The sequence below is a fragment of the Telopea speciosissima genome, chromosome 6 (assembly GCF_018873765.1).
Source record: "Telopea speciosissima isolate NSW1024214 ecotype Mountain lineage chromosome 6, Tspe_v1, whole genome shotgun sequence".
NCBI classification, from domain to species: domain Eukaryota; kingdom Viridiplantae; phylum Streptophyta; class Magnoliopsida; order Proteales; family Proteaceae; genus Telopea; species Telopea speciosissima.
The window spans coordinates 31,558,083-31,584,820 of record NC_057921.1 but is presented as its reverse complement, the minus strand read 5'-3'; the positions used below and the strand labels follow the sequence as shown (position 1 = coordinate 31,584,820).

At 42.0% G+C, this 26,738-nt stretch overlaps 2 protein-coding genes across 2 annotated transcripts; both read right to left on the bottom strand.

The window, feature by feature from the left end:
• Positions 1-10,452: 10,452 nt before the first annotated feature.
• On the bottom strand, positions 10,453-17,231 carry LOC122665032. The gene is made up of 11 exons (XM_043861090.1): positions 16,849-17,231; positions 16,641-16,727; positions 16,267-16,416; positions 15,972-16,060; positions 13,610-13,698; positions 13,377-13,480; positions 13,170-13,278; positions 12,993-13,068; positions 12,693-12,807; positions 11,156-11,687; positions 10,453-10,888 (listed from the first exon to the last, which is right to left on the bottom strand). The coding sequence occupies exons 1-11, from the start codon at positions 17,102-17,104 to the stop codon at positions 10,795-10,797; spliced, it is 1,701 nt and encodes a 566-aa protein (XP_043717025.1). The 5' UTR covers positions 17,105-17,231; the 3' UTR covers positions 10,453-10,794.
• A 6,608-nt stretch (positions 17,232-23,839) lies between these two features.
• LOC122665618 lies at positions 23,840-26,738 on the bottom strand. The gene is made up of 4 exons (XM_043861771.1): positions 25,795-26,738; positions 25,380-25,699; positions 24,499-24,819; positions 23,840-24,165 (listed from the first exon to the last, which is right to left on the bottom strand). Exons 1-4 carry the CDS (start codon positions 26,736-26,738, stop codon positions 23,840-23,842), a joined length of 1,911 nt encoding a protein of 636 aa, XP_043717706.1.

Below are 26,738 nucleotides of genomic sequence, written 5' to 3'. Positions count from 1 at the left end.
AGCGGATTCGGATTGGGTATAAAACCTTTGCATTCAAGTTTGAGATCAACATTCCATAACAAACATAAATGCGAAAGATAGGTTAACTTAGAACCGCAAATGTGGTTTCTCCTCCTAGATAATAGTTCTTCCTCGAGCAATGATGGGAGTTGACGATGATCAACTCTTGATTCTTCAATTCAATGCAAACAATCAACAAAATTATCACCAATGATCTAGGATTTCCAAACCCTAATCACTATCACACCTCAGGGAGAGAGAGAGAGAGAGAGCCAGGGGAGAGCACTAGTAAAATTTGGCTAGAGCTGGTTCCCCCTTTGTGTCCTTTTTATAATCCCCAACCTAACCCATTAAAATTTCAGTGACCCAAACATTACTTTTCTCCAATAATTCTTGTGGAAGAGATGATTGGGAAAGAAGGTCCAATGTAAAACACTTGAAGGTCTCGAACTCAGAGAAAGTTGAATTTGATGCAGGATATATCAAACTTTCTTTTCTTGCACCACCTTAGAGAAGAGAAATGCTCCCTAGAGCCACTACTATCCTTATTTGGAGTCTTAAAAACACCAGACTCAGAAACCCTATCCTTGTTGATTTTATTCTTAGCCTCAGTCTTTCCTTCCTTTGAAATGGGAAATGAGCATTCACCAAGTGAAGAGTAGAAGTGCTGATGAATCACAATATTTATAACTTTCTTAACCGAGAGACCAAGGATGTCCACGATACCCAAAGAGATTGGCTCATTGAGAAGAGATGTGAGCGAGTCTGGCGTTTGTTAGAGAAGAAGTCATCCAACATCATATTCTCAGTAGTTTTTGTGATAGGTTTAGTGAAGACCTTGACAGGTGGGATCCTGAATGAAGCTAAAGAGATGGGAATCTGAAAGGTGAGTGATTCTCCCAAAGAAACCGAGGTAAACATATCTTGACTAGGGTTCTCAACATTCAACCCCAGGCCACTAGAAGTTTTGGGAAGAGAAGAAAACAACACCAATGTGGCTTCCGAATGCCCCAGAGGTGGGCAAAATTTCACCACAATAGGAGGGGTTAAAAGAGATTCAAAGAAATCTGGAGAGGGAAGCTAAAAGCAAGGATCGAGAACTCGGTGCCAACACTGGTTTTGATCAATTAGAAACCGAGATTGTCTCGGTTTCAATCATATCTTAGTTGAAACCTGGTTCTTTCTCTAGGTTAACTTGAACCTTTTTTTGTTTTTTTGATGAAAAAGGGAGCATATATTCAGAAAAAACAAGAAGGGCTTTACAGTTGTGTGGTTATATCGTACCACCTAAAGGATATGTTAAAAAAGTTATGTGTAGGTTCTGCAAGGTCCAAAAAATAAGGTAAACTGTTCCGCCATATTAAGGTAAAGGCCTGACTAGACAAAAGGTCAAAAAGAGTCTTATTGTAGCACCATATCTCCTTTAAATTGATATGATCTGCAACCGCTGTCTTCCATCCATATAGAATGCCACAAAGCTCTGCCACCGTTTCATCCTTAGAAGCTGTTCGACCGAAGTTGGTTTTAATTCTTTTCCCGCTAAGGAACATCGATGATGTCCACTTGGCTATTCCAAGTTCGGGGTAAAAAACTCCTGCGACCAGCAAACCAGGCAAGTCCATTGTGAAATCAATGAGAGAATCAACATTAAGGTGGTGAAGTATAGGTGGATAAGGTGTGTGGTGTGCATCAATAATGGGCGTGTTAGTTGAGGGGGGAATTAAATTTAGATAAGAGATCCAACGATTAACATACTGAATGACCATTAAAGGGTCAGCCTTAAAACCATTGTTTAGGACTTTGTTTCGTACAGACCAAACATAATAATAAGTTATAATAAAAATGGAAAAAAACCAACGAAAAGATTGTTTGTTCATGGCCTTAGAGCCAAGAAGGAATGCACACCGACAAATGAGAGGGAGGGAGCAGATAAGTGCTCAGTTCTCAATCCAAGCGGGCCAGAAGCCCAGATTCGCTTAGTCCAATCACAAGATAGAAAAAGATGCCAAAGTGATTCCTTGTGAAAGCCACAGAATACACATGAAGGCTCGACATGTATCCATTTCGAAAGCGAATCTCTGACAGGTAGTCCTGAATTTAAGACATGCCAAAAGAATATTTTAAATCGCGGATGTAAGTTGAGTTTCCAAAAAAATTTCCACCATTGGCTAATCAGTGGATTAGACAATATAGAGGGTGTTAGTTGTTTTGCAGCTAATTTGGTAGAGAATTTGTCATTGTTAGATAAAGAACATGTCCAAGTATCATCAAAATGGGAAATATTGATTCAGAGAATACTATCAACAGAATGAGAATCAAACCAAGAGTTTAACAAAAGCCTATTCCAAGATGTGTTAATCATGAAATCATTAACTAAAGTTAAAGATGATTACATAGGGGGGTTTAGGGTTGGAAGATTACCTGCAACTCCTGGTATCCAAGGATCAAACTAACAAGAAGTTGATTTACCATTACCTATGTTCCTGGTAACCACAGTCTTAAGGCGAGGGAGCAATTTGGCAATGCTATTCCATGTCCATGAGCCCCTCTTTGCACTAGTTGCTGGATGAAAAATAGAACGATTGGGGAAATATTTGGTTTTGAGAACCCTTGCCCACATAGTAGAAGGTTCAGAAATAAATCGCCACCCAAGCTTAAGGATTAAGGCTTCATTGTGGGTCTCAGAATTTCTAAGTCTCAAACCACCATGTGTCTCAGGCCGGCATATCTTGTTCCAATTGATCAAGTGTATCTTCCTTTGATCACCGGCCTGGTTATGCCAGAATCTATTATAAATAAAGTCCAATTTAGCACAAGTCTTCTTAGGGAACAGAAACAAGTCATCAGGTAAGAGGGAGTAGATGCAAGGACAGATTGAATTAACACCTATTGACCAACATAAGAAAGATGGTTGGCTTTCCATGTGGCCAGTTTGGCCTTGACCCTGCCAATGATAAAGCATAGGTCCTTATGTTTGGATCTAGAGGGACAAAGCTTGGTTCCTAGGTAAGGGGAAGAGGTCTTCATCTCATTGATATATAAAACATCACACAAAGTCCTTCGCTGGGAAGGCTGGACATTCTTACTAAAAAACACCTCACTTTTAGAGAAATTCACTTCCTGACCAGTGAGAGCAGAAAAAAAATTAAGGATGGCCTGGATTGTGGAAAAGTCTTCCTCATAGGCCTTACAAAAGATGAAAGTGTCATCAGCAAAAAGTAGGTGTGATATCTCTGGGGCAGTCCGGGCAATTTTAATCATTCTAAAGAGATTCAAGTCCCTGTAGGCAGCCAGCAGTCGTGACAGAGCCTCCATAGTTAGGAGGAATAAATATAGACTCAAAGGGCACCCTTGTCTGTAAGTCCCCTCGAATGTTTAAAGAAGTCGAAAGCACTACCTTCTAATTTAATTGAAAAACTGGCAGTGGAAATGAGTGAGGAAACAAGTTTGATCTATTGGTCATGGAATCCCAAAAAAGTCATAATGTTGTTGAGAAATGGCCATTCAACCCTATCATAGGCCTTAGACATATCCAATTTGATAGCAGCATAGCGCTTTTTACCTTTGAGATGTTGTAAGTAGTGAAAAACCTCTTGTGCAATGGATATATTATCAGCAATCTGACGCTCAGGGATGAAGACAGCCTGAAAAGGGGATATGAAGGATGGTAATAAGGGTCGAAGTCTATTGGCTAGGAGTTTGACAATAATTTTGTAGGATACATTACAAAGGCTTATAGGTCAGAAATCAGCAACCAGGGAGGTATTTTCCTTTTTGGGATCATGCAAAGGAGGGTGTGGTTGCAATGTGGGGGTAGGTTTAAGTTATTAAAGAATGAGGTTACAAAGGTGAGGACATCCTTACAAATCACATCCCAAAACTTATGGTAAAAGCAGGCTTAGAAACCATCAGGACCAAGGGCTTTGTAGGCTCCAATGGAAAAAAACAGCCCTTCTAATCTCAGAGAGTGAAGGAATAGTATAGAGAAGAGTGTTGTCAGATTGTATAATCACCTTGGGAAATAAACACTCAATAAAAGAGGGGTCAAGGGGCTCAGAAGTTTGGAGTATGCTACTGAGGTGAGAAGAAAAGATTGAAGCAATGCCCTTGGTATCGGATACTTTGTGTCCTTCCTCATCAAGGATGAAATGTATGGATCTTTTGCGGATATTTGTCCTAGAAATGACATGGTAAAACTTTGTGTTGCGATCGCCAGAAATAATAAAGGAATGTCTGGACTTTTGCATCCAAAAGGTTTCTTCAACTGCAGAGATCCATTGGATTCTGGAGGCAATATGTTGAAGTTCAGAGAAAGATTGGGGGATGGAGTCCACAGAAATATCATTGTCAATTGAGGCATAAATGTCAAAATAGTGCTATTTTAAGGTTTCAAGATTGCCAAAAATGTTTTTATTCCAAACTTTCAGAAGGCGACTTAAGGAGATCAACTTGGATTGTAAAACATCATTACAATAGTCTCCATTTAGAAGAGCAGAAATCAAAAAAATCAGGATGGTGCAACCAAGCCTCTTGATAATGAAAAAGCTTTCTAAAAGTCCTCTTCACTGGATTTGTAGTTAGGAGGATTGGATTATGGTCGGATCCAACAGAAGGGAGCTTGGTAGGAGTGGGGTTTGGAAAGATAGAGAGCCACGAAGGTGATACCAAACAATGGTCAATGCATTCTTTGATAAGCCTGGGAGGCTTTTATTTATTGGTCCAGGTGAACCGAGAGCCAAAGAGAATGATGCGAGATAGATAGTAATCATCAATTAGATTGATGAGGTGGGTAGAGGAGGGGTGGGGTGAGAAGGTCCTGCCCCTAAGTTTGTCTGAGCTTGAAGTAAGTTCATTGAAATCACCCATTAAGACAAAATCACAGGTAATATTGGCCAAAAAAGAGTATAAGTCCTTTCAGAAAGGTATACGTTCACATGCATGAGGGGGTGCATAAATAAAAATTATAATGAAATCCAAATACAGAGCATCAGTGACATTAAAGGCCACAAAAGATGGGTGAGAGTGGATAAGTGTTGAGGTGAGGGAGGGAGATGAGAGCACCCAGTATCCACCCTTCAAACCTCTAGAGCCAGAGCTGTTGTAGTAGTGTAAAGTTTTAAAATTATTATGTAAGTATTTAAATTGCAGAGCAAGGTGATCCGAGCATTTGGTTTCACAAAGAAAAACAAGATCAGGTGTTTATTTTTTAAGGTGAAAGGTGATACAGCTTTTAGTGAGGGAATTGTTGATTCCCCTAATATTCCAAGATAATATTTTCATGATGATTGCAAAGTAAACAAAATGAAGGAAAGGTCTGTACAAAGTGAGAGTAATAGAAAACAGAAAAAACATTAGAAAAGAGAGAGGAGCAAGCCAACATCTTCGAGGGAAGAATTCCCTAGCCCTAGACTTACGATCCAGTAAAAACCAACTTAAAACAATTGCAAGCATAAGCATGAAATAGACACAGAGATAATTAGCAAAATCAACACAACAAGAGTTGGGATTACTTACCTGGATAGGGTCTGGCATGTTAGGATTAGTGACAGAGAAGCCAGGATTCAAAGAGACTAGAGACACAGAGACAGGAGGGTGGGCCGGAGCATGCTGAGGTAAGTCAACTTCAAAAGGATCTTGAGGGGAGAGTTCATGAAGCCATTCTTTCAAGAGGCAGATGAGTACACCAGGATCAGAGGAGGAGAGTAGTGATTGAGACAGGGAGTCCTTGATGGTTGCAAATTCCAACAGGATAGGAGCACTCCAATTATGCTGGGACAGCTTTCGCTTCTTAGGAGCAGGAGCAGCAAGGTTGGAACTGAAGAACAACCCCGAATTGAGAGCGGTCGTAGTAAAAACCTGGGAAGATGCACCAGAGCACGGGCCCGTATAGTGCAGCTCAACCGAAGAAGCCATGAATGTGCTCGGACATGAGCAAGGTGTCATGCGAGTAGTCTGATAGGTCACCGTGGGAGCAGGAGCCAGTGGCATCCAATGCAAGTCTTTAGCCACAGAAAATAAGGATGGCAGCGGAGTAGGACCAGAACCTTCAAGAGGAGGCAGGAAGGTAGAGCTGGACATGGATGGACTAGATTCATTGTGAATTGCTTGGGCCCCAGACTCAACGGCCATCAGCCCGGTGGTAAGTGAAGCAGTAGGACACGCCGCTGAACAAACTGGCGGAGTTGCAGTTGTAGAGATATCCATATCTGAGGAAGAAGGTGATCCAGAAGAAGCCAAGCCATGAACGCGGGCCAGACCAAACACATTATTGATAAGCAGTGGTGGTGACAGAGCGCCATTATAAAAGCCAACCTGGGGAAGAGGAGCTGCAGGGTTCCCACAGATGTAAGGATAGTGAGAGAGGTCGTGATAAATACGACCATAGCAAAAGCAAAGAAATTTTAACTCATAGCTGATGCGAATAGGACAAGAGGAACCCGAAGGATCAATAATTGTAGAAGACAGAAGCAGGAGCTTGTGCTTGTCCATGATCACCCGAATGCAGACAGTGTCTAGTGGGAGACCTAATTCCTCAGAGTTAAACATGAATTCCAGCGACCGGCCGATATCACCAAGGCAACAATGCAGAATCTTTGAATTAAGACAAGTCTGGGGGACCTGGTGCACCTGAAGCCACAAGGGGACCGTGTCACGTTCAAAGACATAGTAGAGATCATCGACAGAATGCCAAACCAAGTGAAGCAAACAATTTTCAAACCACCAATGAGTGTGGTCCATAATGTCCGAACCCTGCAATGGGAGGTAACAGACAATTGAGAAACTCCCCTTATCAAAACACTTAACAGAGATCACACCAAATGGCTCCCAAAGATTGCTTAAAAATTGATTGAATAGATCCTTAGGGGGCTTAGGGAATCCGATGGCATATCCATGGAAAGACCTGTCCGAGAGCTCATCACGGGAGAGGTTCTTAAGGAAGGTCCCAACCGAGCGAGCCTGCCACAGAGAGAACTTCTGAGAGCGTTCCTCGGTGAAGCGAAAACTAGAATGGGAGGAGTGTCTAGAAGGGGCCCCATGTCGAGAGGTAGAAGAACGCAAAGACATGAGGGCGGGAAACTATGAAAAAGACACAAAATAGTTAGGAAAGTACAAAGAAGACCAAAAAGTAAAATACACACCAAAAATAGAACCCTAAAAAGAATATAATGAGAGAAAGCAACGAGATAAAGGACAAAAACTCAAGTCCAAACAGAGAGATGCTCAACGAACGTGAGCATTACCGAAGGCAAGGCAAAGGACACAAGCCAATACGTCACCATATAGGTGACCACAGACAACAAAACGAAGCAAGGGGAAAGGGGACGATAGATCAGAGACCCACCAACAAGAAGCAAAGCAAAAAGCGGATCAGCAGGGAGAAGAGAGGGCAAAGGTGAGATGAGAGGGCAAAGAGAGAGAGAGACGTAGAGGATGAGACGGAGAACAAGCAGTGAGAGACGAAAACCAAGAAAAGGGGAGTCACTAGTCCCTAAATACCAGGTCCGTTTCTAGGTAAGCGAGAAGGGGAAGGAGAGAGGGTGCTAAAAATGAAGAGCCAACGCAGTAGGAAAGAGTGGTGAGGGGTCGTAAATCTAGGTCATAAGAGCATACAGGAAAGGGTGGCACGATATCCCATGAAAGAAGGGGAAAGGTACTGAAGGTGCAAAGGGTAGAGCCGACAGTTTATTGTCTACCAACCTGACAGTTGACGGTAGCAAAAGAATCCAATAGGTTAACGATTCTTATTTTCGAGGCCCAGACGTCATTTTTTTGTCCCGATTCTTGTTATGTTGCCTATTTTTGACATTTTAAACCCAATCCATACATTAATGTCACATAGAGAACACTCAAAATTATACTTGTGATTTTTTACCCAAGTTTGATAGTGTATATTGTTATTGGACATGGTATAAAATAAGGTTTGATCGGAACATAACTCCTTCGATAAAAATCAAATTTAAATCTTGGATTTCTTTGAAAGCTTTGTTGGAAAACATTCAAACAAATTCAAGATTGCTTAAATTTAAAATTTAATTTATATTGAAGGAGTTATGTTCCGATCAAATTTAATTTGGTGTGCTCGCGAATGCTATTTAAAATCACTCTGAATGGAAATAAAATTTTAGACATCAAAACAAATGAATATTTTACTGTTCTTTTGGTTTTTAGCAATGCTTTATCATATTAAGATTTATGAAATTTTTAGATTTGAGAAGAACTCTAACATTTAAAAGTTGAAAATTGCACCTAACGCCGAAAATCTAGTTTTTATTTATGAACTGAGGGGTTGACTTTTTTATTCTTTTATTTTTTAACTATTTTTATTGAATTCAAATAGAGGGGTATTTGCATATATATGAATAATATCTTACTTAAATGATATTTGGCATAAATAAGTGCCTGTCCTGGTTTTGAACCAGGTTTCCTCAAGTTTTGATGGAGATAAGTGAATTTATGTAGGTATTCTGGTCAAAACTTGCGAAATTGCCGAAGTATGGTCGAAATCAATTGAAACTTGGTAATTTTTAAACTCCCTTAAGGTTTCTTCTCGGACGGTTGCAAATCCTGCAATACTGAGACGTCTTGGTCAAAACTATGTCAGATCGAAACTTACGAAATTACCAAAATATGGTGGAAACTGGTCGAAACCAATCGAAACTTGGTATTTTTTAACTTCCCCTAAGGTTTTGTCTCGGTTAACTACAATACTAAGATGTCTCAGTCGAAACTTGCAGTTTTGACTGAGATTTAGTTCCATAGCTAAAAGATCGGCTAATGCATACTGTAATGGCAGAACTTGACCGTGTGATATATTCGGCCACACAAATAACAAACTGAAAATTTGTAGCAACTTCAAAAAGCAAGTCATGAAGAACAACAATGGAAAGAAACACTGGGTTCCCCCACCCCACCTCTTTTCCATCATTCACCCAGAATACCAATCTTCAAGGATGGTAAATCGGCAGCTCGAGTCTCATAGGACTCAATGGCCGGTGTCAATGAAGACAAAAATGTCGATATATGAAGAAATTTATGTTTCTATGTTTGTCAGGTCTTCTACCATGAGAGATTAGACCTTAGTCCCTTATGTTGACGACGACCAAGTCGAAGCTAATGTAGGACCCAAAGCCTTGTAGAGGAGGTCTCTCTTGAGTCTGTGATTAGGCATTCGACCACAACACCAACAAAGAATCGAAGAAAACAACTAGATGCACTCCAATGCTTGAATATGGGAACCAACATCTTTGCTGAATGAGAGAAGGGAGTCGGAGATGGAGAACTGTTGCCTAGTGCAGTTGGTGAGCTGTGGTGCGCTTCATGCCCATGCTCATTAGGAGGTCTCGAGTTCGAGTCTCCTAGCTGGTATCTTTCCCTTCCCTATTCCCCCCCCCCAAAAAAAAAGAAAACAAAACAAAAAAAAAAAAACGGAGACGGAGGAGGAGATTTAGCACGGAGAGAGAGAAAGGGGCGAATTTACAGAGAAAACCTTTATCTCAAGTAGTTGGTACACAGTGTATGGCGGGCAAATAAGTCCGGTTCAACACATTGATGTAACCACAGAGACATTATGATTATGTAGATGGTGAATTAATGTCATCAAAACAACCCCCGGAAAAATTGAGAACTTTGAAGTTGTTGACAATGTAAGGCTGTATACTGTTTAGCTGGTTATAATTTGGAAGCAGCATTGAAAACAAAAGGAGGAGTTTTGGCTAAGATCACCAATGTAAAGAACAGAGTACATGGGTCGATGTTCAAACCCCTATTTCTCTTCACTTGGAGTACTTAGTAAATCTATCCCCCTTTTTCTCTTCTCTAGCCCATGAAAAAGAAAAATCTTCTATAACCTACACACAGTGCCCTGGTTTCTTTACTCAGAAGAGTAAGGGCGTTTTGCAAAATAAAAAGAAAAAATAAATTGGATTGAGGGGGTGGCAGTGATTTCACCAAAAAAGTTGAAGAAATTCAAAGACTGAAACAGTTGAAATAACAGGTTCATTGAAAGTGGGTATTGAAAAGTAAGGAACATCTGAAGGAGAGCATCCTTACTGGTGTTTCTAATGGAAACAAAGACATCACATTATAAAGAAAAAGAAATATATAAAGTTGTTTGATGATCTCTATGCTTGATTTTGGTTTCAGTGCTTTTTTATTTAAACCTTTAAAAACCTAAAAGAAATTAGATGTATGAGGAATTATCAAATTCAAATATGTTAAATTGTCTATTATAGGTTGCGTCGTTGGTATAATAAGTATCAGTTTTCTTAGAAAGAAAAGCATCAGAGAAGTGCTTATTTAGTGGTACCAGCATTTAGTAAGCTCTCTGGCTTCTTGTAGCTGAAACCTGAGATTGAGTCCTGCTTTTCCCTTCCCATCTCTTGTATCTTGGCCCCATAATGCCTACATCTTGTCTCTCTAGCCATCTCTCTTTTGGAGGGGGAAAAAGTAATGGGAACTAAAAACACCCCCTGTTCAATACATTTAATCCAAACAAAATGTGGATAGGGCATCTCAGAACACTAAGAAGCATCCTTCCGTTTTCTTTCAATTCCTATATTGATAACCTAAAAAATTACAACATTAACAAGGTACAGGGTGATTTTCTACTCTTTTCTTCCCCCAATTTGGTTTGATATGATGTTAAATAAAATGAAATAAATGAAACAATGTGTGAAGCTAATCATGGCATCTCACTAATCGGAAGGATCAAGTTTGGTCACTTCCCAACACCCTCATGGGCCTGGCTTATTGCAACTCCCTAATCCACTTTCAGGACAGCATGTGGCCAAACATTCACGCTTGGTCACCCCATTTCCACCTCCGACCAACCTCCTCAAGAACCTTTGCACGTGCTTGATTTTTCTTCGCTTCGTCCTCAACCCAAGACCTGCACATAAGTTGCATTTGTGAGTGAGACAAACCATATCACTATGAATGTCTGTAGCATAGGGAACAAAAAAATAAACCACAACCATCCTAAACACCAACAGGGGAAATTGGCCACACCCTTAACTCAGACCATAAACAATTTTCAGACTATTGAAATTTTCTTATTTATTAACGCCTAACAATAAGTAATTTCAAGACCAAGAGCAAAAGTTCATTCAATGACTGCAATGGAAGAAACAAAAGATAGGTCCAATAAAGAATTCACCTAAGAATCTGGACAGCTTCTTTCTCAGCTTCAAGTATAGATTTGGCATCAAGCATGGCTTCCTGGTTGGCCTGTAGCTCATTGAGCATATCCTCTAAGGTCTGTTTCTCGGTAATCAAACTAGCTTTCTCACATCCAAGTCTTTCAGACATCTCATTTACCTCTTCCTTGAGACTGGAAAGCAATTGCCTCTGACAGTCCAGCGCTGCCTTCTCCTTCAAATGTCGGGCCATGTGCTTATCTTGAACAATCTTTTCCTGTTCTAAATCATGAACTGCAGCAAGAAAATCCCTTTCCACAAGGAAATCACGGGCTTTCTCGTCATTCATCTTCTCGTCCCAAAACTTTTGTATTTCTCCCTTGCCAAGCAGCTCAGCCTTGATTTGTTCCATCTCCGCCGCCCTCAATGTATTCTCAGCTTCTATCCTTGATAGTTCATTATAAATTGCTTCGGTCATCCTGCCACTTGTCAGTGTCACTGCTGCTTGAGCTATTGTTGCAGGTTTCCTAGGTTGAAGTCGTTTGATCTGTCCTGTAGAATGTAAATGATGACATATGTGCATTAATATATTTAGTTGAGTGAAGATACATACAAACATTCATGGGCTTGTACCTAAATGAATGCTTGTGTATGTGCATTTGTGTATGTGTAGAAAACACAACAAATACACACTACGAGTGCAAACATTAATTTTGTATCAAGAAAAACTAAGCGATGACATATTAAAAAGCACAATTAACTTTGAAGCTTCAATTTGTGAAAGAGTCATGTTGTAGTACATGGCATATCCCAAGGATTAGGAAGAAAAGGGAAAAAAAGGGAACATAATAATTGGGACAACAGATGTGAGCAGACGGGCAAGAAGATCATCTTAACTGCAATCAGACCTTTCTGAATTGGTTGTATATCTGAGGAAACCTCCTTTGTTAAAACGTGAGCATCCCTCTTTAAACGACAGAGTACTCTGATTGAAAGAGAAAAGTATCCCTATGCAATTGTTTCCTAATAGTCCAAAACCTTTTGTCCTCTTATTAGGGGTTATGCCATAAACATAGTTGTCACGGAGTCTAAGTGACACCAACAAGGCACCTAAGTGCCCTCCTAGGCAACCGAGGCACCTTTACGCCAAGGCTTCACAACTATGGCCATAAATGAAAACAGGGTTGCTCAAATCACCTTCTCCCCATGAATTTCAGTTACCATTTTCTTCTATTTCTTAATGGGTAATGTAAGAGTCACACTAATCTGGCAACATATCTTACTGTAAAAAACATCATTGGTTTTCTAAGTCGGAAAAGTGAAACTTGGAAAATCCAATGGAAGTCAAAAAGTCAAATAAGCTGATCTATTGATTCTTTATATAACCATCGTGAAAGGGAAGATGATCTGAACTTGAGGGAAAGAAACTTGAGCAATGACCAATCTATTTATCAGTTTGGTTGTACAGATGAAATAAGGTTAATCTAGTTAACAAAATTATAATAATTAAACAAGTGCAAGCGCATCAGAAAGAGAGAGAGAGAGAGAGAGAGATACCAAAAACTTTTCTCAACATGCCCTTGTCACCAGCCAAAATGTCCAGGAATAACCCCGGGGTTCTGTCAGGTCTGATCCCCCTCACATCCATAAAACCAGGTTTTGTTCTTGATATCTGGACTGTAAACAAATCAGTCTTTGATAGCAACAGAACTTGTATTAAACATCACCTCAAACATATGTATTATGTATTCTCTTTTGTTTCCAATAGATGTATCTCCGTATTTTTCAAAGAAAACCTCTAACAGAAATAAATAGTCTCTTCTGAAAATTTAAAAACACAGTTAATATCTATAGTACCTTCTTTTCTATTCCTTCAATGGACGAATATTCTAGCTGAGCTTTCCAGTCAATTAGATCAAGTCGTGATACAAATCTGAAACACCAAATAGATCTTATCCACAATGCGAAAGGTATAACTAAGTCAAAGAGAAGGAAAAATGTATGAGAGAGAAAACATCTTGTAAATGTGAATACCTATCAGGGAAAAAATGATTCTCTTCTTGGCCTTTGAAACCATCCTGATCAGAGAATCTGTTGTTACTGCCCGATAGCTTGCTTAGAACAATGCCAGCCTCTGCAAGGGCTGTTCATTGCAAGTTCATGGACAAAATTTTAATTGCTTCCACATGCATGCCTTCAGAACAGAAACTGTACAGTTTACATTATCACCTAGATCCTCACCTTGAATGTAGTAGAAGTCTGGGTCTTCGATGCTCACATCATCAAATGCACATGCAACAGAACCAGCAAGCAAGACAGATGGAACAGCACGGTGTTTTGGATCCCTATCCATGCAATGCAAACCGCACAAAACAAAAATATCAAATACTGAAATTTATACATTAAATCTATTTAGAGTAATCAGACATGTGAAGCACTATGCTGTCCTTCTATCCACAATCATGTACAATTACCTTTCTAGTAACGAATTTTCTCTGACTAACCATCTTGCATATTCCCTTCTGGTACACAACTCATCTGCCTTGACATCATCTTCAATAATCTGTATACTATAAACCAATTAACTACATGCTTAGAAATGAACCTTCAGCCCATTTATGATAGTTGGAGGTTCATACAAAAATAAAAAATTTGGAGTGAAGACTTGGACATGGAAGATGTATTCCAGAAACAAGTTGTGATCTATCAATATCTGATCCTTAGAATTCCAACTCATTCATCAGTTCCACTACAAAGTACAAAGGTGTGTATTGCAACTTAATGATGTCAAGAACCCAGCAACGAAAAACCATGCTTCTCTGCTCTCAAAGGATTTCCTAAGACATGACACTTATGATCAATAACCAGACTGTTGAATCCTCATGCTAGGCCTAATTTGGACAAACTAAAAGCCATCCCATTTTGATGAATCTCAACAATTTTCTTCCAAGTAATTACCTTGGGGGGTTGTCTCGGAGATGTTAACACAGATATGACAGTGATCTTAATAATGCTAACCACCAATAAAAAAACCAGGGACAAAAAGTAATCAGTTCACATAGCCTAACCATTAAAATGTTGGGCCTTCAATATTGTTTAAGTGAACTAGTCATGCAAATTAGTATCCAAAGAAGGGGCAGGAGAAAAAAAAGACTGTCATGCAAATGTGAGCTTTAAACTTAGGATATAACTGCCCAATTCAATGATCAGTTGAACATCACATGGGCAGGATTGTTGGAAAAAAAAAATTCTATAATGGATAAGGCACCAAGGGCTGGCCCGACAAATTAACATATCTGCAACATCTAACAAACCACCAACAGCTACGGATAAAAAGGCAAAGAGCTTTGCTTTATATCTATTCTCCTAATTAGAATTAAGTGGAGAAAGGGTGATCATAAATGGACCTAGCTTTAGACTCCCAGCTTTTCACCATGGTACCTCTCTCCTTAGCAAAAAAATTGTGTGTGTTTTTCTCCCTAATCCAATTTCTCCGAAGAGCTAATATCCATCACCAAATGCACCCATATAAAGACGTTCAAGGATGAGAAGCATAAAGTTGGCACAATCAGAATGAAGTAAGAATAAACAAATAATTCATTGGCATTTCAAGGAAAAAAAGCACTACAGAGAACAGACTTTCCTTTTCCTTCAAAACCAAGACAAGTTTATTCTTTGATCAAGTGTTTCCAAAGGAGACCAGCTATGATGCCCACCAGTGACAGGGATGAAGACCTTTCCACCCACTCTATTAATTTAGCGCGTGAACAGCAATTTAGGCAGTCATATAGATATTCATGGGGTAGTTTTGGACCTTGTGGTTTTACTCAAGAAGCAACCTAATTATGTTAAAAAAAATCAAGGGTAATACCAAAAATCATTTATATGAGAAAATTAATACAAATAAGCATTTATATGACAAAATACTGTAGTTAAATAGTATACGTTAGTTACATACTTATATTTATCTGGCTTTCTATGTCATTACTTGTGGTTTGTAGCCTTTGCATGCCACATTTGTATCTATCCTGTTTCTTCAAAGAAATACATTATCCATCCAAAATAATTAATATAGGCAAAAAGACTATTACACAGCCAGTTTAGACAAGCCTGTCTCCATGGTCAGCCTCAGTTCTGCCATGAAGCAGGATGATGTGGCAATTCTGACCATTGGACAGACAAGGAAAGGTTAGATATATCTAGTGTGAAATTTCAGACTAAAATACAACCATTTACCCTCCAATGTATGTCTGTGCTCCCTCTCCATAATCCTGAATTTTGCAATGCTTTGCTTTGCCACCTGGCAAATTCTGTTTGGGCTGAAACTTGGCATTTAAGCAGGAGACCTTGGGGTCTACCAGTCCACAAATTTTGGGATCCATCTAATCATCCCATGTGGCAAGAAAAGGGCTTTTTCTACATGGACACTGAGAAAACTTTAGCCCTATGTTCAGATACAGTAGTTTATACAAATAGTTATTTTCTCATATGTTTTCATATCTCTATTTCTTCAGTTGTATGCTTCTCATTTACAATTTGGGAATGCCTATGTTCTTCCATTCACCTCCAAAACTTGGTTCACCTCTCTGGTGAAACATAATCCACTGGAATGTCCATATACAAGTTATCACATGTCTTCAGATCATTGAAGTTACTGAGACTAGAAGTTTAAGATTAACAAAAAAATAATGAAGTTCCCCATAGTTCCCGATAATAAAGTTTAAAAAATATGAACTGATGCTGAAATTACAAAATAGAGTTAAAAAATTGTGTAGAATGCTGATAGAACACTGAAGCACCTATGTAGGAAAAAACGTTTGTGGAAACAAAACAAACCTTCAGTTTCTTCAACAGCAGAAGAGCTTCCTGTTGAGAAGAATCCACAGCCATAGGGACGACAATGCGTTGGAGCTTTGGCGTCAATGCTGAAGTTCAACATGAGAAGAATAAACAAGTAGAGAAGCTAGAAAATTTTGAGATGATGTAGAGTAAACATAAGCAGAGAGCACAGAGAGGGAGGATAAATTCTGTATCTCAGTATAAATTATAAGAAAAGAGGGACAACCATGAGAATTTGACAACCAAGCTAGCTTAAAAATTGACAATTCCTATGAAATAGACAAGACACTACCTGAGGCTTGGGTTTCACTAATTTCATCAGATGCTTGCTCTTCTGGGCTTGCCCCGGAAATCACGATATTTTCCTCAGAAGCTTTCGGTTCAGAAGGTTTTAACACTTCTTGCAAAGCATGCAATTGAATGTTTAATGGAAACTTAAAACCTGCGGAAACCCAGGAAAATTGGGGAAGAAATCAAGACTAACAATCTCCTATAAACACGAATTTATAAACAGAAAGCAACGCATTGAGAATTGAAATAAAAAAAAGGAATATTTTGCTTCCAAAGGTTCAATTTGGATTGTAGTCAACTCCCTATTTATAGAAGTGTGTTAACAGGAACTAATTCAATCACTGCTTTCTTTTGTCCTCCGAATCTAGAATTGACCTTTTCTGGAGAGTGAGCGATGAGCAAGGGCGGAGAGTATGATCACAACTGTAGTCCCAATGCCCGCTAAGAGGAATGGTGATAGACCTGACAAACAAACCAAGAATCACCAAATCATTGAAATTTTACGGAAGAGAATTAATCTAAGAACACCACAAAAGCAGAGTAAATGAAAATTATAAATAATTTGATTTGAAACAAGAAAAACCTTTCTTCTCGTTGATTTGGTCGGCCGGAATCGCCCAACCACCATAGTCATCGTCCTTTTTCCCGTCTGGAAACAACCAAGATGCTTCGAGCTTCCTCTCGGCGACAGATACAGAGAGATATGTTCGTCGATGCCTTGACATTTGAAAATTCGTAATTGGATTCAAATAGAAGAAGCTAGAGAACTCGCAACGTCGCAAGTGACAGCAACTATCAGCCGAGAGAAAGGGTGATGAAGGAGATAGAGAGTGACCCATCTCTGAGTTCTGCTGGTGGAACCCTACGTAATAGTGCAGAAGCTTAAGGTTTTGATCAAATGAGAGTGAGATTGAAATCAACCTGGTGGAGCTTTTAACAGAATTAACAGAGATGAAGCTCTGACTGCTCCTCCTCCTCCTCCGTTAGGTTTAGAGTAAGATGTGAGAGAATATGAGCAAATATTTACGAGTGTTTAATTTACAGATTGACATTTCTCCATGTTCAAATAATTTATAATTTTTTCTTAAGTATGGCTTAAGTAAGTAGGACCGAGTTTCCCTCCACCCACAGGTGAATGAGATCCTATTCAAGCATTCGCCGTGGGGTGGGAGAGGGTATCGGGAGGGTATTTTGTAACATACAAAAAATCTAGGAGAAGTTTGTGAACCCTAAGATTGTGGATGAACCTCGTCTATGGGTGGAGGGTATGTATACTGAGAAAATATGCATGATAATGACATCTTTTAATAATGATAAAATGATATTTCATTTTCAAATTATTTTTGAAATCATTGTCAGAAAAAGAATGCTAACCGGTTGCGTGGTTCGGGCATCTAAATATAGGACTGTGCAAAATTACCGCTCAAAACCTACTATATTAAAAAATCTTATTCAATCAAATACTATTGCACGCAACCTTATATTAAATAAGAATGGCTATAATTCGGCCTCCATCAACTGAAACCTAAGAGCGAAAATTGAATTCAGAAGCTTTAAATCTCGCCTTCTTATAAAGAGTGCCTCTTCCAATTGAATTCCTTCTTCCGGCATGTCAATGGGCCTGTATAGACATTCTCCCCCCTAAGTACCCCCCCTGGACCTCTTTGCCCCAACCCCACCGATGGCTCTTCCCTATGTAGCCTCGTCATCACCGTATGTGGCGTTAAGGGTTGCTTGGTCCTCCGTGGCAATCTCAAATGGACTTTGCTTGGTTGCCTCGCTTCTTTGAGATTGTAGGAGAATTGGGCTACATCAAGCAACTTAGCCTAATCTCGTTGGTTAGCACTCACGAAATGCCTCAAGTAAAGCTCCAACAAACTCGTGATGCGCTCCGTCTGTCCATCGGTTTGTGGATGGAAGCTTGTAGAGAAGTGTAGTGCCGACCCCATTAATCTCTGAACAGCCCGCCCAAAACCTCCCCGTGAAGCGAGGATCTCGACCGATGATCGATCGTGGCACACTCCCAATACTTGACGACGTGCTTCAAGAATAGTCTTGCCGCTTCTTCCGTCGTGCAAATGTCCCTTGGTGCCGCCACAAACGTACATACTTAGAAAATCTATCCACAACCACCATGATTGACCCACACCCTCCTCGACTTGGGTAGGGCACTCGATGAAGTCCATGGAGACACTCTCCCATGCTCTCCTGTATTGGGAGTGGCTCCAACAATCCCCTAGGTGGTTGCTTCGCCCACCTTATCTTGTTGGCACACAAGACAAGTCTTCACATAGGCCTCTATGTCATCACGCATCCGGAGGCCGTAGTACGCCGCTTCCAACAATGCTCGTGTGCGCCGTTGCCCTGGTGACCAGCCCATTTGGCGTCGTGGCATTCCCGAACCAAATTTCTCCACAAGTTGTTCCATTTAGGAACATATAGTCTTCTTCTTGGCGTAGAGCAAACCATCTTGCTCCCAAAACCTTCGTGTCTTGCCTTCTTTGGCAAGTGCAAGTAAGCTCTTAGCCACCGGGTCATGTTGTAGACCTTCCTTGATCAAGCCCATGAGCTCTCCTTCCGGTTGGCTAAGGGAAGCTAACTCCGCCTTTCTACTTAGCGCATCAGCCACCTCGTTGGCCTTGCCCGGCTTGTACTCAAGACGAAGTCAAATTCCGCCAAGAAGTCTTGCCATCTAGCCCGCTTGGGACTTAGCTTCTTTTGGGTCCGAAAGTGGCTAGTGGCAACATTGTCCGTCTTCACCACGAACCTCGACCCCAACAAGTAGTGTCGCCATGTTCTTAGGCAATGCACCACCGCGGTCATTTCCTTCTCGTGGACGGTGATCGCCGCCCGTGTCATTGAGCTTGCGGCTCTCATATGCAATGGGGTGTCTTTCTTGCATCAATACCCTCCAATTGCAAAGTCGGATGCATCCGCATGCACCTCGAATGGCTTGCCATAGTCCGGCAAGGCAAGCACCGGTTTCTCCTCGACGGCCTTCTTCGGATCATCAAAGGCATCCTGGCATGAGTCCGACCATTCCCATGCCTTGTTCTTCTTTAGAAGATCGATGAGTGGAGCTGCCCTCTTTGAATACCCTTGAATGAACCGCCTATAGTAGTTCACCGTGCCAAGAAAAGACCTCGCTTCGGAACCTTTGTAGGTGCCTCCCACTCCGTATAGCCTCGCACCTTACTCGTCCATTCTTAGTGTTCCACCCCCAATCTTATGCCCTAAGAACATCACCTCCTCTTGGGCAAAAGAACATTTCTCCTTTTAACATATAACCGATTGTCTTTCAAGACCTTGAAGACAATCCTCGATGTTGCACATGTTCCTCTAGGGTGTTACTATAGACCACGATGTCGTCTAAGTACACCACCACGAACTTGTCGAGGTAGGGATGGAAGACCTTGTTCATCAATGTGCAAAATGTGGCTGGTGCATTGGTGAGGCCAAAGGGCATAACCAAGAACTCATATGAGCCATACCGTGTCACACATGTGATTTTGGCTTCATCTCCCTCGGCCGATGCGGACTTGGTAGTAGCCCGATCGCAAGTCTAGCTTAGTAAAGTACCTTGCCCCACCAAGTCTATCAAATAGATCAGCTATCAAAGGAATGGGGTATTTGTTCTTGATGGTTACCTTGTTTAGCTCCGATAGTCGATGCATAGTCGAAGTGACCCATCATGCTTCGTTGAAAGAGAACGGGCGCCATATGGAGCTTTGGACGGGACGAACCCAAAGATCAAGTAAGTCCTTTAGCTGCGCTTCCTTAGTTCCTCTAACTCGGCGCGACATTCGATAAGGTGCCATGGCTGGGTGGCTTGGCACCGGGCCAACTCGATCGCATGATCCACCTCCCTCCTAGGTGGAAGTCTCTTTGCGCTCGTGGCATGACATCCTTGAACTCCTCAAGGACCTTCTCCAGCTGGGCAACACCTCCGTGGGGCTATTCTCCTTTTCCTAAGTAATGCCGCAAGGTAGGTGTCTTCCCCCTTTTTGACCCCCTTTCTCCAACCGCATAGCCGAGAGTAGCTTGGGGCCTTCTTTGGTCCTCAGCACCGTTGGACCATGCATGGTGCACCTTCTTCCATGATGCACACGGTCTTTGATGAATGGCATGGGTATAGCCTTAACCCTTCTAAGAACTCCATACCTAACACCACTTGAAAATCATCCATAGGCACCACCGATAAGTCCACGGTGCCTTTCCACGTCCCGATGCTCATCTCGACCCTCGAGCGACACCTTCAATGGGACGAGCTTGGGAGTTAACCGCCTTGAGCCATCCTCCTCCTTGGACACCTTTAGTCCAAGCTTCTTGCCTCCTCCATTGAGAAAAAGTTGTGTGTGGCGCCCGTGTCGACCATAGCTCGCGAGGGCTTCCCGCTGATGTGCACCTCCACATACATAAGCCCCTTCCGAGAGGTAGTGGCCTCGACCTCCGTCGCCTTGGCCTTGATAGCACCCGCTTGTTGCAGAGACCCCACGTGTGCTTCCTCTTCACCCTTCTCCAATAGGGCATTGAGAGCTTTCCTCTTGGGGCAATCCCTAGCCCAGTGGCCCGTCACACAAGAAGCACTTGTCCCTTGGAGTGAACTTATCCTTTTGTCGACTTGGCCTTACCCTCCTTACTTGTAGTAGCCTTACTACTTCCTTCCTTGGGAGGTATTTCTTGGGACCTTTCTCTCCCCCACCATTTCCTCCATTGCTCTTCTTGGCCTTAGCATTATCTTCTCCCCGAACTCCACCAATGACTCGCATTGCCGCTATGGCCGAAGCAAGATCTTGCACGCCTCGGCGTTGTAGTTCTTGTGCGGCCCAACCTTGAGACCATCCATGAAGTTGAAGAGAAGTTCTTCATCGGTCATACTAGGGACCTCAAGCATAAGTGTTGAGAATTCCTTGACATAATCCCTAATAGACCCAATGTGTTTCAGCCTTTTAAGGCTCTTTCTAGCCAAGTAAGCATTTTCCTAGAATTGCTTCTTTAATTCCTTCTTGAACTCATCCCAGAGTCTATTGTGCACGTACTCTTTCTATGTCGGCATGTCTCCTTCGCCACCATAGAGTTGCTGTGTCGGTGAGGTAAAGGGTTGCGGTCCGCACCTTAGTCGGCTCGCCTCGAGTGCCATCGCCAAGTACCTCTCAATGTGCCACACAAAGTTGTCGACTTCCCGCGATCTCTCTTCCCATCGAATGGCTTGGGCTTTGGTACCTCCACCCTAGGTACCTCACGCGAGGTAGTGGCTCCCGGCCGCCCCTCCTACACATTGCCCAATCCGCTTGTACCTCATCGATGCGAGCATCCATCTTGGCCAATGCTTCCCATACTTGAGCCTTGAAGCGGCAAACTCTTCCTCAGGGCGTGCACTATGGTGTTGAGAGTGGTTTGTAGGGACTCCTCGAGCTCCCCATTTGGCTCACTAGCTCCTCCTTGAGCTCCATCATGTGGCCTTCGAGCTCCTCCCCACTTTGCTCTACAACATCGAGGCGCTCCTTCACCTCGGCCGCTAGCTCCACCCGAGCTAGGCGTGGCTCCATAGCTCCACTAACGCCCAGCACTCTGTCCTCGCTCTCTTCGCCTCCCTTGTGGGAATGGCCTCCTCCCACGGGCGTGCTCACTCACCATCATGTCTAGCACTTCCGATTCGTTAGCCATGATGTCGAATCTACAAATATCTTCCTCGCAACCGAAGCTTTGATACCACACTTGTCACGGCCCTAGATCTTACTAAGCAACCGCGCCGGCACTTAGCACTCACTCTAGCACTAAGTCAGCCTTTCACCAACTCTAGCAAGGGACTTGGGAAGAGAACTTAGAGAACACTAGAGAGACTTTGAAAGAATGCACTTGAATTACTTGAAAGCTTTTAGTACAAGACTTGATAGCTTGCTTGCCTCCTCACAAATGAGGCCACCTCTATTTATAGGCAACCAAGCCTATAATGAATGGCTATGATATTTACATGTGTCCTCCATCCAACGGTGGAGAACCTTCTAGAATAGAGTCTAGAATAATCCTAGATATTTACAAAGAATGCTCTAGAAGCTTGCTAGATCTTTCCTAGCTTCTAGAGGTTCTTCAATACTTCTAGAATGAGTCTAGCCTCTTCCAAGATGGAGAGTTCTAGACCTTGGTTCTTCCTTGGCCCAAGGTCCATGTCAATGGGCCTTGCAAGTCTTAGCCTTGGGCCATAATTAGGCGGGCTGTGACAACGCGCTCTTATTGGCCCCCACGCTGGTACAGGCATTACACTATCAAATAGCGATCTCTTGCCCAATCCTACCAATCCTTTTATATTATTATTATCTTAAACAAATTTTTGACAATTAAAAGAATATGTCAAATTCTAAATACACCTATAAGGTGTACATAGTCCATTTTCTAATAACTAAGAGAGCATTTTAGTTTACCAAAAACAAAAAAAAAAGAGAGCATTTTTGGGTAAGAGAACTTAAAACTCAATATCAATGCATCTCTACATTGAAGACTTATCTTTTTTTAATTTTTTTTGGTAAGTTGTAGTTTATTGAAAGGGAACAGAACCCGAGGCATCACAATTACAAAGATTAATGATCCAGGGGTTGGAAACTGGCCAAGTCGTCATATTATCAACTGACTGGGCCTTACCGGCCAAGGCATCCGCAAACTTGTTGATGGTCCTTGGAATATGTTGAAAAACACAAGTCAAAAAGTAACTTGTCATATGTTTGATATCCTGTATAATAGGAAGAGCCTCACGGGGTAAGTGATTGGTATTGGAATTAATTGCCTCGATGAACTCTTTGTTGTCAGCTTCAATGATCACGTGGTCCCTGCCGTCCTGTATCGCATACAGCATACCGGTTCTCATTGCTAAAGCCTCTCCTTGGAGAATAGTTGTGAACTGACAGGGTTCCGATAGGGCAATCTTTGCTACGCCTTTATCATCCCTACTAACTATCTTAATCCCTTTGTGGCCTGTATCAGGGCAAGCAGCATCACTGTTGAGCTTAAAGAAACCAGGTGGGGGGCACTGCCACTTAATCAGCTTATTTTGCGGAAGGCTTGGTGTGTTGGATGGGACGTTTGTAGCCTGAACCGACCAAAACTCTTCAAAAGCTAGGACCCCTCCTTTACTTACTTCCTCCGGGGCTTGTGCTTTCCAGTCATGGACATAAGCATTCCTAGCCTTCCAAATGAACCAACAGGTAAGGGAGAAGTGACAAAAAGTAATTCGACCCATTTCTTTGTCCTTAAACTTCGTCCTGTTCCACCGTTGGATCCATTCTTGCAACGTTTCTGGGTTACCATTGCTTGGCTTAAGTGCGAGGGGGGGAAGCGAACCAGACTGCCTTTGCAAAGTCGCACTGAAATAGAATGTGGTCGATGGATTCAGTGGACTAGCCATAGCGACTACAAAGGGGATCAAATCCACGTTGTCCTCTGGCTAAACCCTCTCCAATAGCTAGGCCTCGCGTGCAGCCTTTCCAAAGGAAATTCTTCACCTTAGGCAGGTTCCTGCTATGCCAAATAGCATCTCAAACTTCTGTAGGGACTGAGGAAATACGCCTTTTGGTCGATGTCTATGGCTGAGCTTGGTCATCACTACGCTGAGCCATACAAATCACCTCATAAGCAGACTTAACCGTGAACTTTCCATTACGTGGCCCAGTCCAAACTTGGCGATCTTCTCTCGGGAAGAGTGGAAGATGAATTTGCTTAATGGCTGCAAGATCAAAGGGGTGGAAAATGTCTTGCATAATTTCAAACTTCCACCTCATATTTGAGACATCAATTAACTGAGACACTCGATCAAATTCGTAATCCTCCAGCCGAGGGTATTGAATCTTAAAACTTGGATTTCCAGGTATCCAATTATCGGCCCATTTATGGATTTGCTCTCCATTGCCTACAAGCCATAGTAGCCCTTTTTGAAGCATCACTCTCCCTGCAAAGATACTCCTCTAGGCCCACGATGGTTGGGAACCCAGCTTGGCCTCAAAAAAGGTGGATGATAGAAAGTAGATCTGCTTAATAAACACACTCCATGGTAACTGTGGGTAGTGCCATAACCTCCACGCCACCTTGGCAAGAAGAGCTTGGTTATGGATATGTGGATCTCAGATACCTAAGCCCCCATGAGACTTTGGCTGAGTAAGCCTTTTCCACGATATCCACGTTATCTTCCTCTTGTGCTCCTAACTGCCCCAATAAAAATCTGTAGCAATTTTTCGAATCCTACCATGGTGTGCCTTCGAAAGTTTGAAGTGTGCCGCTACAAAATTATTCATTAAGAGGGCGACAGACTTGATCAATACTTCTTTTCCAGCTTGAGAAAGCAACTGATGTTTCCACCCTTGTAGGCATTTAGCAGTCTTAGCACCAATCTCTCGAAACGCCTGAACCTTTGATAACCCAAGAAGAGTAGGAAGGCCGAGATATTTCTGTGGCCCTGCCCCATGCTTGATCTTTAGGATCTTAGAGAACCAGCGCTTAATCTTGGGAGGGGTATTTGGACTAAAAGTTAAGATGGACTTTTCACAGTTAACGGCCTGCCCACTGGCTGAACAGAACAATTTTATACAACTATTCAGTTCATGAATCTCCTGTAATTGCACTTTGGAAAAAAGGATTCAATTGTCAGCGAAGAGTAGGTGAGAAATAGGAGGAGAGCGGTTGCGCACCCTGATGCCGGTAATCGTGCCTGCCATCGTAGCATGGTTTAGGATGTTGCTCAGAGCTTGGGTACATAGAATGAAAATAGATGGCGACAAAGGATCCCCTTGACGAATACCTCTAGTGGGAGTGATCATGCCCCGTATCGCCCCATTAACCAACAAATGATACTTGACCGATGTGATACATGTCATAATCAATCCAATCCATTTCTCATGAAAGCCCAATCTCCTCAGCAGTTGTTCGATGAAGAACCAATCCATGCAATTATAAGCTTTTCGCAAATCCAGCTTAGCTGCAAGTAATCTCCTCTTCCCTTTCTTTCGATGCCGGATATAATGAAACACCTCGTGAGCCGTATAGATACTATCTGATATACTTCGATCCGGGATGAAAGCCGATTGGGCCGGAGAGACAAGCTGATCCTCATAACCACACTACACAAACTAATTGGCCGAAATTGGTCCACAGTCTCAGGATTTGGGCATTTAGGAATTAAGCATATGAAAGTATCATTCATGGCCTCTGGACGCCGGTTGTGAGTAAGGAACTCAATGACAAAGTCCACCACCTCTGAGTAAGTGACCTCCCAGAACTTTTGGTAGAAAATAGGTGGCAATCCATCAGGCCCAGGCGCCTTAAGGGGCCCCATAGAAAATATAGCTTTCTTAATTTCATCTGGAGATGGAATTTCGCACAACGCAGCATTGAGAGTAGAGTCCACCATAGGTTCAGTACTAATTCCTGCTCCATTCTTGTCCATTGTCCTGACGGAAGCCTCAGCTTGGTCACCTTATTATAATGTCTCCTCTGCAAAAGTGTCGCATGGAAGAATTTTGAATTTTGATCCCCACTTTTTAACCACTCTATTCTCGATTTTTGTTGGAACATAATCTCCTGCCTGGACAATTCTTCTTCTGAAGCAGATATGATCTCCTTCTCTCTGACTTGATTCGTACTACCAGCTTCACCATCCTGGAGTATCTCGAGATCCTTCATGAGGGAATTAATTTTCTGATGCACATTTCCAAACGTCTCCTTATTCCACTTCTGAAACGTCGGTTTGCAGTTCACAATTTTCTCCTTCAGCCGGTGATCTACAGTACCAGTAGGAGTAATTGACCAAGCCTTTGCCGCCACCCCTGAGCATCCAGAGTGCCGAAGACACATTGCTTCGAAGTGAAAAGAGCGAGGGCCATGCGTCGCATTTCCTTCCGTATCGATAATGATGGGATTATGGTCAGAGCCAATCTCCGGTTTAACGAAAACCACTGCATCTTCATGCTCCAGGCGCCAAGCCGAGTTAGATAGCACCCTATCAAGACGTATTTGGATTCCAGTCGGGCCTGCTCGATTGTTTCTCCAAGTGTACCTGGGCCCATGCGCCCCAAGATCCATAAGATGGCAAGAGTTGAGCATCTCTCTAAACTGTGTAACATCCTTAGTAATGGTAGTTCTCCCTCCAGACTTCTTATGCCATGAAACATATGAGTTAAAGTCACCAAAACAAATCCACCTCTCATTACGGTTGGCACCTATTGATTCCAATTTGTTCCACACGGCCTGCCGAAGAGCTGGGATTGGATCACCATACACACTGGTTAGGAAAAATGGGTTCATATGGTTGCTGGAGGCATGGAAATCCATAATTCTATTATTAGCTGATAAGTTCTGGACCTGAAACTTTGAATTCCACAACATGGCTAGACCCCCTGAAGCACCTTGAGGCTCAACACACAGATAATGTTCTATAGCTAATTTCCTGCTTAGAGAAAGAATTTTCCGTTCCTTGCTTTTGGTTTCCAT

Coding starts and splice junctions, on each gene's coding strand:
- LOC122665032 (XM_043861090.1), bottom strand. CDS start 17,104: ATGGGTCACTCTCTATCTCCTTCATCACCCTTTCTCTCGGCTGATAGT. Junction 16,417..16,640: donor TCGCTCACTCTCCAGAAAAG/GTCAATTCTAGA, acceptor GGGTTTCCGCAG/GTTTTAAGTTTCCATTAAAC. Junction 16,061..16,266: donor TAGTGAAACCCAAGCCTCAG/GTAGTGTCTTGT, acceptor GTTGAACTTCAG/CATTGACGCCAAAGCTCCAA.
- LOC122665618 (XM_043861771.1), bottom strand. CDS start 26,738: ATGGAAACCAAAAGCAAGGAACGGAAAATTCTTTCTCTAAGCAGGAAA. Junction 24,820..25,379: donor GGACCAATTTCGGCCAATTA/GTTTGTGTAGTG, acceptor TGTTCTGTTCAG/CCAGTGGGCAGGCCGTTAAC. Junction 24,166..24,498: donor ACTTTCGAAGGCACACCATG/GTAGGATTCGAA, acceptor TATGGCTTGTAG/GCAATGGAGAGCAAATCCAT.